Below are 14,218 nucleotides of genomic sequence, written 5' to 3' on the forward strand. Positions count from 1 at the left end.
AGACGTGGTTACAGGGAGAACAGGTCTGGGAATTGAATATCCAAGGGTACTCAGTGTTTCAGAAGGATAGGCAGGAAAGAAAAGGAGGTGGTGTAGCTTTGTTAGTAAAGGAAGAGATCAGTGCTATAGTGAGGAATGATATAGGCACTGGAGAGCAAGACGTAGAGTCAGTCTGGGTAGAAATAAGAAATAGCAAGGGAAAGAAGTCCCTAGAGGGAGTACACTATAGGTCCCCAAACAGTAGTTTAGCAATAGGGCACAGTAAAAATCAGGAAATACTGGGAGCATGTAAGAAAGGCACGACAATAATCATGGGTTATTTTAATATGCATATAGACTGGACTGATCAAAGTGGCTAGGGTAGCCTTGAGGGAGAGTTCATAGAGCTTATTAGAGATTGTTTCTTGGAGCAATACATTGTGGAATCAACCAGGGAGCAGGCTATTCTGGATTTGGTTTTGTGTAATGAGATGGGATTGATTAATGATCTCATAGCAAAGGATCCTCTAGGGAAGAGTGATCATAGCATGATAGAATTTCAAGTTCAGTTTGAGAGTGAGAAACTTGAGTCCCATACTAGTGTTTTGGAGTTAAACAGAGGTAACTACATAGGTATGAGGGCAGATTTGGCCCCAGTGGACTGGGCAGGAAGACTACAAGGTAGGACAGTAGATGAATAGATATTTAAGGAGATATTCAATTCCTCCCAAGTAAAATATATCCCAATGAGGAAGAAATATGGTAAGAGGGGGAAAAAGCATCCATGGCTAAGCAAGGAAGTTAAAGATAACTTAAAGGTAAAAACTAAGGCAGATCAAATTGCAACGGTCAGTGGCAGGCTGGAAGATTGGGAAACTTTTAAAGATCAACAAAGGGTTACTAAAAAAATAATAAAAAGAGCAAAGGTAAATTATGAAAGAAAACTAGCACAAAATGTAAAAACTGATAGCAAAAGCTGCTACAAGTATATAAAAGGAAAGAGAGTAGCTAAAGTGAATGTTGGGCCCTTGGAGGACGAGACTGGGGAGTTAATAGTGGGGAACACAGAAATGGCAGAGATTCTTAATCAATATTTTGCTTCAGTTTTCACAGTGGAGGACACCAATACCACCCCAATAGTAACAGGTAGTGCAGAGGGTATAGAGAAGGAAGAATTTAAAACAATCACCATCATTAAAGAAAAAGTACTGAGCAAACTATTGGGATTAAAGGGTGACTAGTCCCCAGGGCCTGATGGCCTACATCCCAGGATCTTAAAGGAAGTGGCAGCGGAGATAGTGGATGCATTGGCTATAATATTCCAAAATTCCCTGGATTCTGGAAAGGTTCCAGTGGATTGGAAAAATGCTAATATAACGCCCTTATTCAAAAAGGAGGGGAGGCAGAAAGTAGGAAACTATAGACCAGTTAGTTTAACGTCTGTCGTTGGGAAATTGTTGGAATCCATTATTTAGTAAGTAGTAATGGGGCATTTGGAAAGTCAAAATGCAATCCATCAGAGTCAGCATGGTTTTATGAAGAGTAAATCGTGTTTGACTAATTTGCTAGAGTTTTTTGAAGATGTGACAAGCAAAGTGGATAATGGGGATCCTGTAGATGTAGTATATCTGGACTTCCAGAAGGCCTTTGATAAGGTGCCATACAAAATATTAATACACAAGATAAGATCACACGGAGTTAGGGGTAATATATTAGCTTGGATAGAGGATTGGTTAACCAACAGAAAGCAGAGAGTCGGGATAAATGGATCTTTTTCTGGATGGCAAGCTGTAACTAGTGGGGTGCCACAGGGTTCGGTCCTTGGGCCCCAACTATTTACAATCTATATTAATGACTTGGATTCAGGGGTAGAAGGTACTATAGCTAAATTTGCAAACAACACCAAAATAGGTGGGAAAGTAAGTTGCAATGAAGAAATAAGAAATTTACAATTGGATACGGACAGGTTAGGTGAATGGGCCACAATTTTGCAGATGGAGTTTAACGTGGGTAAGTGTGAGGTCGGAAGATTAAAAGGGCGACTTATTATTTAAATGGAGAGAAATTTCTGAATGCTTCAGTGCAGAGGGATCTGGGTGTTCTTGTGCGTGAATCGCTGAAAGCTAGTGTGCAGGCACAGCTGGTAATAAGGAAGGCAAATGGAATTTTGGAATTTATTGCTAAAGGAATAGAGTATAAAAATAGGGAAGTGTTGTTGCAACTGTACAAGGCATTGGTGAGACCGCACTTGGAGTACTGTGCACAGTTTTGGTCTCCTTACTTGAGGAAGGATGTAGTTGCACTGGAGGCAGTTCAGTGGAGGTTCACTAGATTGATTCCAGAGATGCAGGGCTTGTCTTATGAGGAGAGATTGTGCAGTTTAGGTCTATACTCGCTAGAGTTTAGAAGGATGAGAGGAGATCTAATTGAGGTAAATAAGATGCTAAAGGGGATCCCTTCTGGGGCATTCTAGAACGAGAGGCCATAGTTTTAGGCTAAGGGGTGATAGATTTAAATCAGAGATGAGGAGGAATTACTTTTCTCAAAGGGTCGTGAATCCGTGGAATTCACTACCTCGAGTGCAGTGGATGCCGGGGCGCTGAATAAATTTAAGGAGGAGATAGACAGATTTTTAATTAGTAATGGGTTGAAAGGTTATGGGGAGAGGGCGGGAAATTGGAGTTGAGGCCGAAATGAGATCAGCTATGATTGTAATGAATGGCGGGGCAGGCTCGAGGGCCTGAATTGCCTACTCCTGCTCCTAGTTCTTATGTTCTTATGTTCATGAGTTGACATGCAACGGAGCAATCTTCAGACACCACTCGCAGAGCAAAGCCGATATTTATTGCTTTTGTTACTCACGAAGGTGTCTTTAAGTACCACAGAATGCCCTATGTGCTAAGTGCAGCCCCTAGTGCATTCCAGAAGATCATTTTTTCAGTCTTGTCAGATGTTGAGGGGACGCTAAACCTACTTGATGATGTTGTTGTCCATGCAAGAGACAAAACAGAACACAGTCAACGGTTATCAGGAGTGTCTCTCGACTCGCACAACACAATTTGATGTCAAAAAGGACAAATGCACATTCACGGCATCTGAGATTGGCTTTCTAGTGTGCAGAGTGACAGCAGCTGGAGTAAAGCCTACACACGACACCATCAAAGCCATTCATGCAATGATTCCACATGCAATCGTGAATCTTGTTATACAATGCAGGATCAGTGACAGGAAGTAGGCTAGTACCTAAAGACTGAGTGGCCTGGCAAAATAGAGGAAGAACTGTCCCCATACTACAGAATATGCAATGAGTTCACATTGTTCGATGATAACAGTATTGCACATGGGATTCGATCGGTTATTCCAAAAGCGTTACAACAATGTGTATTGCTTGTTGCCCATGCAGGATATCCGGGTGTTGTTAAGATACAACGATCTCATGAAGCAGTTTAGTGGCTAGCAATAGATTGCTGTATAGAAAATTTAATTAGAAACTGCGTAACATGTACACTCAGTGAAAAATCTGTAAACTCTATCCCACATCTCTCCAACTGACCACATGGCCAACAAAACAATGGCAAAAAGTCCAAGTAGATATTTTCGATGAAGTGCAAGCTGCCCCTAGCAATCAGTGTCGTTTTGCTTGTTGTCCAGGATCTACAGAGCAAATGGCCAGAAATCGCTACAACAAATTTCATATCCACCACTTTGGGCATTGACATTCTAGACAAGTTGTTTACAAAACGATGCTTGCCAGAGACAAGAACTACAGGCAATGGACTGCAGTTTGTTTCCAGTCAGTTCATGGAGTTCCTAGCAAGTTACAAATTCACCACCATCCGACATTGCGATACAACCCATAATCGAATGGTGGCATCCAACGATTCAACAGGGTGATAAAGGACAGAGCTAGTATGTCAGAGAGCAGAACATTTGAACAATCCATTCAACCCACACTCTCTGACCAGAAAGACAGCGGCCGACCTTATGACTGGTCGTAACTTCTGCATGCTCCTTACCATTCTTAAACCGTCATCACTATCCAATGTGAATGTCAGAGTAAAAGCAGAAGAAATCACAAAGAAAGTAGTGTGAGGATGGATATTTTTTTAAAAATATTTTTGGAAAATATTGTGTTATTCTGTAAAGGAGGCTGGATGTCTATGTGTGCGATTTAATTAAGCTGACAAAGAGATTGATAGGAGTCAAGCTGTCTGGGAGGTTTGAAACATGAAAAGGTTGGTGTTAAGGTTAAGGTACAAGTAAATAGGTTAGATCTAACATTTGCACTTTTAGATAAGTTGAGAGTTTGTTTGAATATCAAAGGGGAGTTAGAGCTGACAAGAAATATGCTTGCATCTTGCAGCATAACTAAATAGTAGCAGGGATTCTATATTTTATTGACCTGAAAGCAAAGACAGGATAGAGACATTAAAGATCTTATATTTGGAAGGATTTGAGTTTCAAAGAGGTGTGAGAACAATGGAACCGGAGATGCATGGGGGGGGAAAGGTATTTTAATGTTACAGTGGAGAGTTTAGGGATAGAGATAACTGGAGATAGCTGGAGCTGTTTGAGCTGTTGAGCTATAGCTGGAGCTCTGGGCTGGGAGATGACATAGTTTGAATCAACCATCCAGTTAAGCCAGAAAAGTCTTTGACTACAACAAGCAGTTTTATTCTGAAGAGGATTCCACTGCAGAGTGGAAGAGGTCATGTGGTATGCCTTTATTGAAGCTACAGCTGTTTGCCTTGCGTAATATTACTGGATGTCTTTATAGTTAGCATTTATAAGGGAGTGCTGCCTGGAGGTGTTTACTTGTGGGTCTGACCAAGTAAAGAGGTTTTTTGGGGGAATGTTTTGTAAGATTAAGTTTAACTGTGTAACTGTAATCTTGTGTGCTTAAGTTTTCTTTTGTTCTTGCTAATAAAACTTTTACTTTTAATTTTAAAAATCCCAAAAGTGTTACTGGACCTCTCACTGCTGAGATTGGTATGTCTTCTTTTTGTTTTCAGAATACAAAAAAGGGTATGGCCCATAAGCCAAGTTTCCCTCTGGGATTTGGTTTGCGCAGCAATTAACACTGGTTGTGGTCATAACACTAGGTAAAGCAAAAGCACACTTCAACAGGTGAACACACACATAAAAACCATGATTTGAAATTTAGATTTGGTTTGCATCAAATGTCCAAATTCTGACCACAAGCACGTAACATTTCTACCTGGACCAAAGCAGATCAAGCAGCTGCTCGGTACCAATGCTAATCTGTTGGATGACAACAGAAAATGGAAAGCAAAACACTTTATAGCAAATAGACCAGGAAATTTCAAGGATAGTGATTATGAAGGTACGTTTCCTTTTCTGATGAATGACCATGAGGTTGATCATCCACCTCATCAAGGTGATCAGGCAGAATCGTAACCTGAATTTCATAGACGTCATCGCTATCATCAGTGACTTCCATATCTTGACTATTTCTGTACATAAAGAAAGCAGACACTCTGAACTCTAAGAAATGACTTGATGTGCACATGTTTGTTATTTAGGGTAGTTTAATTTAAAATACAGTCCTTTAGTTTTACAAGTAGTAAAAGATGTTGTGTTCAAGTGGTCGGTGTTTGATTGCGTGTATCTGTTGACTGCTCACTGTACTGTGGGTTGTGAGTCAATCCTGTCGGTGTGGTTACAGGGAAACAGAAACCAAGCAGTAAGCATGAGAAAGCTGACATTTTAAAAGCATTTGTAATAAAGTCCTGTCCACGCATAGAACCTGGTGAAAGTCATCTCTATGTATGTCCATGGCAAAAACCACAATAGGAAGAAAGATGGCCATATACCCAAAGACCTACCTTGCGGTAAAGTGGTCACTGGGTCATGACCTCTTGGACACCCATCCTTCTCTACAACGACACCTGCTTGAAAGATATGAAGATGGCGGGCATTGACACCAACAACTGGGAGAGAGTCATCAACGACCGTGACCTCTGGTGGCTGACTGTTTAGAGGGGCATTTAAAAAGGCAATCAGAAATGGAAAGTTCAGCTGGCTGAGAAGAGGGCCCAGAGATAACAGAGGACAGCGAATCATGCAGCTTCTGAACCCACTGTCTTCCTCTGCAGCAAATGAGACAGAGAGTGCCATGCCAGGGTGGGGTGCCTGAGCCACACCAGGTAATGTTTAACACAGAGTCCACCATGGCAAAAACCATCATCTCACAAGATGGAATGCTATTAAAGAAGATACAGGTACTGGAACCCGTATCCATGAAGCTCGGGACTGGATGTGTGCCGGGTTTGGGGGTTCTATGGATTTTGGCTCCTAGGCCTAACATGTACTTATAATACATAAAAAGTTAAAGTTGGTTGAAAGTAGTTGCCAGAGAGAGACTGGAGCAAGAGGGACAGATAGCCATTCCCAAGCTAAAGAAAAACCCCAAAAATCCAGGGGAGTGGAACAGGAGAAAGTCCCAAACAGACCTTCTATTCAAAGGAAGAATAGGAACCTGGAAAAGGTGCTGTTAAGTGAAGTTAAGAGTGAGGGGCAGAGAGAAAGGTTTCCAGCTTCAGGTTTAAAGAGACAAAAGCTGCAGAAAGCAGATTTGAAGCGAGAACAGCTTGCAGGTACCAAGTAGGTCCAAAGAAACAATTGAAGATCTGTAACTCTTTGCTGTGTGCATGTGAAACAGTAGTGTACTGTTGACAGCTGAGTCAGTGAGAGAGAGTACGTGGAAGACAGCTTGAATGCATGTTATAACCCAGGGGAGAGGAACATCACAAGGAGAGTTCGAAATCCTGGAGGTGAACCCTTGCGAAAGGCAGCTGAAAGAAAGTGTCAGTTTGGGAGAAGGTTCCAAGGTGACAGGTCTTGGAAAGTGGAGATTGGAAACCCTCGTCTGAAAGATGAAGTGCAGTGAGACTGGTTGGCTCACAGTGTGACAAGCGTCTGGGGGGAGTTGAGGGGAGATCCATAGCATCTGGTTGAAGTGACATCTGTTACTTGGTTTCAGAGTGTGGTGTGTTTGACCACAGGGCACCTAATGGTACGTGGACTGTGTACTTACTGTGCACATTAAAGTATAGGATAGCTTCTGTAACTTGTGTTATCCTTACAAATCTGTATATATTTGTAAATGTATAGATGTGGGTGACGAAGTATTATAATATAGCTTGTCTTTTATTGTTTAATAAATGTTTATTCTTTTGTTAAAAGTTCATAAGCTGACTCTGGTGACTCTGTTCAGTGGCCACTCTCCATGTATCTAAACAAACAAATAAAAGCTAGGATCTATCAAGCTGGATTCCACTCTGGGATCAGGCTTGTCCGGGGTAACCTCACCTGGGATCATAAGATTGTTTTCAAAGTCTGCGAGAACTTTGATTTCAGGCATTTCTCCACCAGCCTGAGGCCTCTCCCTCTTGTGTGCCAGCTTGTCCTTCATGAATAGAGATGGAGAGAGTGTAAGTAGGAAGCCTGCAAGGCCAGATGATAAGGATGCCTGGCTTGTGTGGGTGGTGAGTGGTCCCATGGATGGGATGAGGACAATGAAGGTGTATGCAAGAAAGTGAAATGTGATGTCCCTTGAACTAGCAGTGAGTGATGGCCCTGCGGATGGTTTGTGAATGTGTGAGTTGAGAGAGATGAGAAGAGTGACTTACTCTGGCAGAACGGAGGATGTCATTCATCTTCTTGAGGCACTTGGTGGCTGTCCTCCTTTGCAGGGCATTGGTACTGACCACCGCTGCCACCACCTCCCAAGTTGGATTGGCGATGTTACTGACCATCCTACAATAAGAGCGAGGGTAGCGGACATCATGGCGTCCAAAAGGAGCTCGAGGGACGTGTCATTAAACCAGGGAGCTGCAGTCTTCTTGCCTTTCAGAGCCATGTCTTCCTTGCGGCAGTTGTAGGCTGGAAACACTGAGAAGTGTGCACACGGCTGCGATTGAATGTGGTGCTCAGCGTGATGAAGTGTCGAGGTGATGGCATGGTAGGCGAATGAGAGCCCACCCACCATGGAAATGGCATGTTTCCCAGGAATGCATAAATAATGCGGCGGGTTAGGGACAATGCGACGTGAAAAGCCGCCATTGCGGCAGGCTGCTACCACACTTAGCGCAAATCTGGGATGATTCCTGCCGGAGATTGTAACAGCTGATAATAATTTATTTCCATCCATGCCTCCGAGGGCACCACCACATTGATGTACCCTCCCAATCCTTGACCTGCCCCAGCTGGTGGAGTTGCTGAGGCAGCAGAGCTGCCAGCCTTCAGACTGAGTCCTTAATAAGGTGGCGAGTGAGAATGCAGCCAATTAGGAAGCCGCCTCCAGGGAGATAGCACAATTGGGATCTGCCAGCAACTGCAGGCTTGGGTCTTGTGTCAGAATGTCCAGCCTTGTCTCTCTAACAGTGGGCTAAATAGTTTACCTGCAAAGTTTGATTCCATAGGGCCAGGTTTTTGGATGCCCTTTTGCCTCCAAAATGGTGTCTGTGGCATGCATGCCGCACATTTCCAGTGCTAGCTGTTGGATGTTATTTTGGGGAGGGCAGAGGGACCATCTGCCGGAAGTATGCAGAATAGGCAGATTGTGACATCAGTCAGCCCATTACCATTTTGAAGCTTGGTGTTGCAACTGACACTCTCTCTTAGCATCACTCAGTTGCAAATGTATTCAACAGCAGGAAGGATCCTTTGCCAGTACTATTTTAAAAAATCTTCAGGTTAATTGCCTACAGGGCGAGAACAGCTTTGCCAGTGGCTGTAAAGCTGACTGTAACAATAAACTTTTATACATCTGGCTCCTTCCAGACTTCAGCGGGTGATGTTTTCAACACCTCCCAGTTTGCCCTTTGCTGTGTGTAAGGGAGCTCACTGAGGTTCTGTACTCCAAGACAGCTGAATACATTTCATTCTGTCTTTCCAGAGAGAAGTGGAGAAAATGCTAGAGTCAATTTTAAAAGACGTGGTAACAGAACACTTGGAAAGAATTAACGGGATTAGACAAAGTCAGAGATGAAAACAAAAACAAAAAACTGCAGATGCTGGCAATCCAAAACAAAAACAGAATTACCTGGAAAAACTCAGCAGGTCTGGCAGCATCGGCAGAGAAGAAAAGAGTTGACGTTTCGAGTTCTCATGACTCTTCAACAGAACCCTTCTGTTGAAGGGTCATGAGGACTCGAAACGTCAACTCTTTTCTTCTCCGCCAATGCTGCCAGATCTGCTGAGTTTTTCCAGGTAATTCTGTTTTTGTTTTAGACAAAGTAAGCATGGGTTTATGAAAGGGACATCATGCTTAACTAATCTACTGGAGTTTTTTGAGGGTGTAATTAGTAGAATAGATAAGGGAGAACCAGCGGATGTGATTATTTGGATTTCAAGAAGGCTTTTGATAAGGTCCCAAATAAAAGGCTAGTGGGAAAAATTAAAGCACATGGGATCAAGGGTAATATACTGGCATGGACTGAGAATTGGTTGACAGACCGGAAACAGGGAGTGGGAATAAATGGGTCTTTTTCTGGATGGCAGGCGGTGACTAGTTGTGTACCACAGGGATCAGTGCTTGGGCGCCAGCTACTCATGATATATATAAACGACTTGGATGAGGAAACCAAATGCAATATTTCCAATTTTGCTGATGACACAAAACTGGGCGGGGTTGTGAGTTGTGAGGAGGATGCAAGGAGGCTTTAGGGCGATTTAGACAAGTTGTGTGTGTGGGCAAACACATGGCAGATGCAGTATAATGTGGGTAAATGTGAAGTTATACGCTTTGGTGTGAAAAACAAAAAGGCAGAGTATTATTTAAATGGTGATATATTGGGAAATGTGGATGCACAAAGGGATCTGGGTGTCCTTGTACACCAGTCAATTAAAGTAAATAGGCAGGTGCAGCAAGCAAATAGGAAGGCAAATGATAGCTCTGTGCCTCAGGGAGATTTCTGCGCTCTTTTGCGCACATGTGTGAAAGAGCACAGGCCCCGACGCAGGGAAATCCCCCCCCGCCTGCACAGGGAGTGCTCAGTGCTTCCGGGCGCACGTCATGCTGGGTGGGCCTTAATTGGCCCGCTCATGTAAAATGGCGGCACAGACCCGATCGGGGGCGCCCATCAGGTCTGCGCCCGCCCCTGCACAACCTCCTTGACAGGGGGGAAAATTCTCCCCTATGTTTCTAAGCAGGCAGAGTGAGTATGTGGCTTCATGAAGAATGCAGGCTTCCCCTTGGTGCAGGGAATCACTGACAGCACACGTCTCGCTTTGCAAGCACTGCAAGTCAACTCCGAGACGTACTGCAACAGAAGTTATTTCACTCCCTGAGTGGCCAGCTGGTGTGTGACCGTATGCAGTGTATCAGGCAGGTCAATGCTAGGTATCCTGGCAGGATTCACAATGCTTTCATTCTGTGGCAGTCGCTAAAAATATGCATTTCAGCCACCATGACAAACCAGAGGGTGGCTACTGGGCAACAAGAGCCATCCACTGACCCCATGGCTCATGACTCCAGTATGCAACCCACACAAATGTGCACAACATGCATATAATCAAAGTCATGCTGCCACACAAAATGTGGTTGAGCAGACTACTGGGGTACTTAAATAACACTTCCACTGCCTGGACTGCTCTGGAGGACCCCTGCAGTACTTGGCACCTTGTAATGATCTGCTGCATGCTGCACAACCTCACCATCATGAAGACACAGCCCTTGCCACCCTTACCATGGTGGCTAGCTGAGGTGGAGGAGGAAGAGGAGGAGCAGGAAGGGAAGAAACAGCCTTTTTTTAGCCGGGTTGTCTGTGATTGACTCAACTGATTGTGGTACCAGAGAACACAGCTACATTTCCCCATCCACCAACAGTCCCACACCTTAGCTGACATTCAGAGCATCCTCATGACCACAAAGCTAAAAAAAATACCACCACAAAACAAACATTCCAAACCAAAATTATAAATCAATCATTGCCATATTGCATACAAAAGTCAACTATCATCCTTGTGCATGCCCTTGGTGCCTGTCATCTGCGTGTGCCTTTGCTGTCCTAGTGCTCCTATGCAGTTACCCGAGTGGTTGCAACATGGCTGGTAAAAAGCTGCTGACTTTAAGTGGGGGAGACTGCAGATGGCCTTGCAGGAAAACTTGGAGCAGCTTTGGTCCGGGAAGGCCCAGCTTCATTCTGCACCATCTCAGCATAAACAGTGGTCTGGGCTGCTGGCGAACAGGCAGTAAGGGCACTGCTGGAGTGATGGGAGGATGAATGCTGTTATCCTTTGAGAGGACAGCAGGTTTGTACTCCATGGTGTCACTGCCATTCTCCTGGAGCAGTGCCACAGCAATCCTAGCAATGTACTGGAGGCTAAGATTTCTGGATAGCTTGCAAGCCCCTTTGAACACTGGTACTTGTAACTTTTATGGCAACAATATGAGCATGTTTGGCAACAGACTGGGCTTGTATGACTTCAATCTGAGCTTCCACTACACACCCAGATATTGGGTGGTTTTTGCTTGTGCTGCAATGAAATATAATGCATCAACCATCAGACACAAAGGAGCCCTTTACAAATGGTGGGCCGCTCCCAATTCTGGGATTCCTGACCCCATTCCCAGGGCTTCGGATTTTTGGGATTACCTTTTAAGGGTGTGAGCTATTTTGGGTCTAAAGCCTGCAACCTGCACTCCCAATCTGGCTGGTTCACTTGTGGGGATCAGCATGTCCTAGTCCTCCACAATTTTCATGGAGTCAGACCAGCTTTTCAAAGAGTCATGGTTCACAGCACCTCATGAACCATAATCTGCATGAAGGAATCTTTTGAAAGATAAGTTCAAGAGGTGCTTCTCATGTCCTCCCCATGCCAAGGTATGCCCCCTAAACAACCACATTATGTATTCTTGACTGAGCGCCCAGACCATTTTTTTTTATACATCCTATTGTCACTATAAGGTTCATTGCTTCTATACAGTGTATAGTGGGTGAATGGGCATGGAAATGCCATAGCTTGGCATGGAGGGCATGAGGCAACATGGATGGGGCACAGGGAGTGTGTGAGGGGGAGGGAGATGTGAGGGGTGAGGGCTGGAGGGCCTTTTTGTTTTTATTTTAACTGGGATGAAGTCTCACAGCACTGAGGCAGGCCTTTTAAACAGCCCACCTCCATACCCGGTGGCCCCTGTGGCTGCCTCTGAACTTTTTTCCTGGTTGGCTGGCCCGATTGTGACTTGCACCAGCCCTCCCACAATGAATTTCTTGTCCTTGTGGGCACTTTCTCCTGAGGCGGGCGGGGCGAGCTGTGAAATTCCCCAACTCTCGCTACACACCTTGAGGATGAAAATCCAGGCCTTCATTTTCAAATTAGATGAGTGTGCAATTTAGTGGAAAGAGTTAAGTCTGTTCTTTACCCCCAAACTAACAGAGCGGGTGGACATACGGAATTTATGGAATAATGCTGTGTGCCACTGAGAAAGCATATTTTGACATCTTCTGATTGGCCTATTGTTGTAAACTACCCATTTTTACTGCACGATACTTTATACATAACACTCTTGCAATATATCCAAACCTTTTTGTGCTTTTACATGTGGACATAAGTCTACAGACATGGCCAGAAATAATTAGAATACATGCAACATGAATTAAACACTGCTACTGCTTCCACTGGCATTACTTACGTGGTACACAAGAGCCAAATTTGTCTGGGAACTCTGATATCAGGTCATCATTAACTCGGTCTTTCATTGGACCCAGAATAATGACGGGTCTACTGTAATTAACTGAAAAACAAAGCGAGTAATATTACTTACTTTTCAAAACCAATGTAATGCCACTTTTAATGACACACTCCCCATGAAAAGTTGCAACTTAATTTATGAAGTGTACACATTTGCTAGCTATCTTGGGTGTCATACTTACTGCTGTTTCCTCCAGTGAGGCCAAATATACATGAAGTCTTGATGCAGGAACTTTCCTTAATTCATGACATAATTGTAGTTTCTTACAAACATTAAAAGAACATTGTTTTTTATGTATATTATTTTGTTTCAATGCAACATTGGGTTCTGCATGATACTACTAGACCCAGAATGCTAAAAAGCTTTCCTGATGACTAGGCTCTTTATAATGTTACCTTTCTGGTGAGTTCTCACTAGAGTGAATGAGATCCACAGCAAGTTAGCCTGTGCTTAAGCCACACAACTGTGAAAGAAAAATTCTGACCTAATGAGAGAAAAAAATCTTCACACACCAAGTAATGAAGGATGGCCACTCTCTGACTGCTGCAAAATGAGAAACAAAGCAACTTGGCAGCATTTAAACAGAAGCCTGGAAAATCTTGGTCTGCCATCAGAAAAGGCGTAGCTGCGGTAACGAGACTTCCAAAATGGAAGTTTATTCAGCCCTAGTCTGGTATCTGCCAGCAGCTGGAGTGCCAGCTAAAGCAAGTGTACTAGTTTCCCAGCCAGAAGTGTGGCTTGAATCCTTGAAGATCTTTAGACCTGACCAAGCCCATTTCATTGACAGATACACCCTTTAAAATATTATGTTACCTGGGACTGCCACTTTGTTTTGAGTAGCTGGTCTCTGTCCAGAATGGTACAGAGGCTGCTAGAATACTTTAGATTATGGAATTTCCAGCCGACCTTGGGGTCTGTGGTCGAGGTTCCCCACGGTCTGATCCTCGCACTTAACACTTGGGTTCTTAATACTCGGGAAAGACTGGGAGTTTCCTCGAATCCTATCTTAAGCCAGCAACCCGGGAGATCAGCGATTTAAATGTCCCCCGCAGTTTGCCCAGATGAACATCGGGCGCTTCTGTGAGGGACTGTAAATAATAAGACTGTTAGCCTGGCATCGGGAAACTCAGCCAGGTTAAACTACATTCTTTTTTAAAAAAAATCATGTCCTGATGAAAGGTCATCAACCTGAAACATTGGCTGGAATTTCTGAGCAGCCTGCGGTGGGTTCCCCTGCTGCGGGGCCAGTGAGCCATTGAAATCTCCATTCACATTGGTGGGAGCGGAAGATCCCGCTGGATGAGGGGCTGGAAAATTCCGGTCATTAACTCTGTTTCTCTCTACAGGTGCTGCCTGGTCTGCTGAGTAGTCCCAGAATTTTTTATTTTTATTTCAGATTTCTAGTGTCCACAGTCTTTTGCATTCGAATCATTTTCCAGTCACTAGCTGCTGCTCAGTACAGTCACCAGCCAAGAACCTCAAATGGCCCCCCACCCTGGGTGGTAGCAATTGGGCAGAGGA

General features: G+C 44.0%; 1 protein-coding gene across 1 annotated transcript in view; it reads right to left on the reverse strand.

The window, feature by feature from the left end:
• Positions 1–14,218, reverse strand: part of LOC144682415 (disks large homolog 2-like) — a 1,267,833-nt gene that overhangs the window by 50,459 nt on the left and 1,203,156 nt on the right. The window contains exon 22 of the mRNA XM_078544824.1: positions 12,638–12,739. Within this exon, the coding sequence (XP_078400950.1) occupies positions 12,638–12,739 (102 nt within the window). The remainder of the gene's footprint in view (positions 1–12,637; positions 12,740–14,218) is intronic.

Source organism: Cetorhinus maximus, chromosome 7 (genome assembly GCF_964194155.1).
Source record: "Cetorhinus maximus chromosome 7, sCetMax3.hap1.1, whole genome shotgun sequence".
Classification (NCBI taxonomy): Eukaryota; Metazoa; Chordata; class Chondrichthyes; order Lamniformes; family Cetorhinidae; genus Cetorhinus; species Cetorhinus maximus.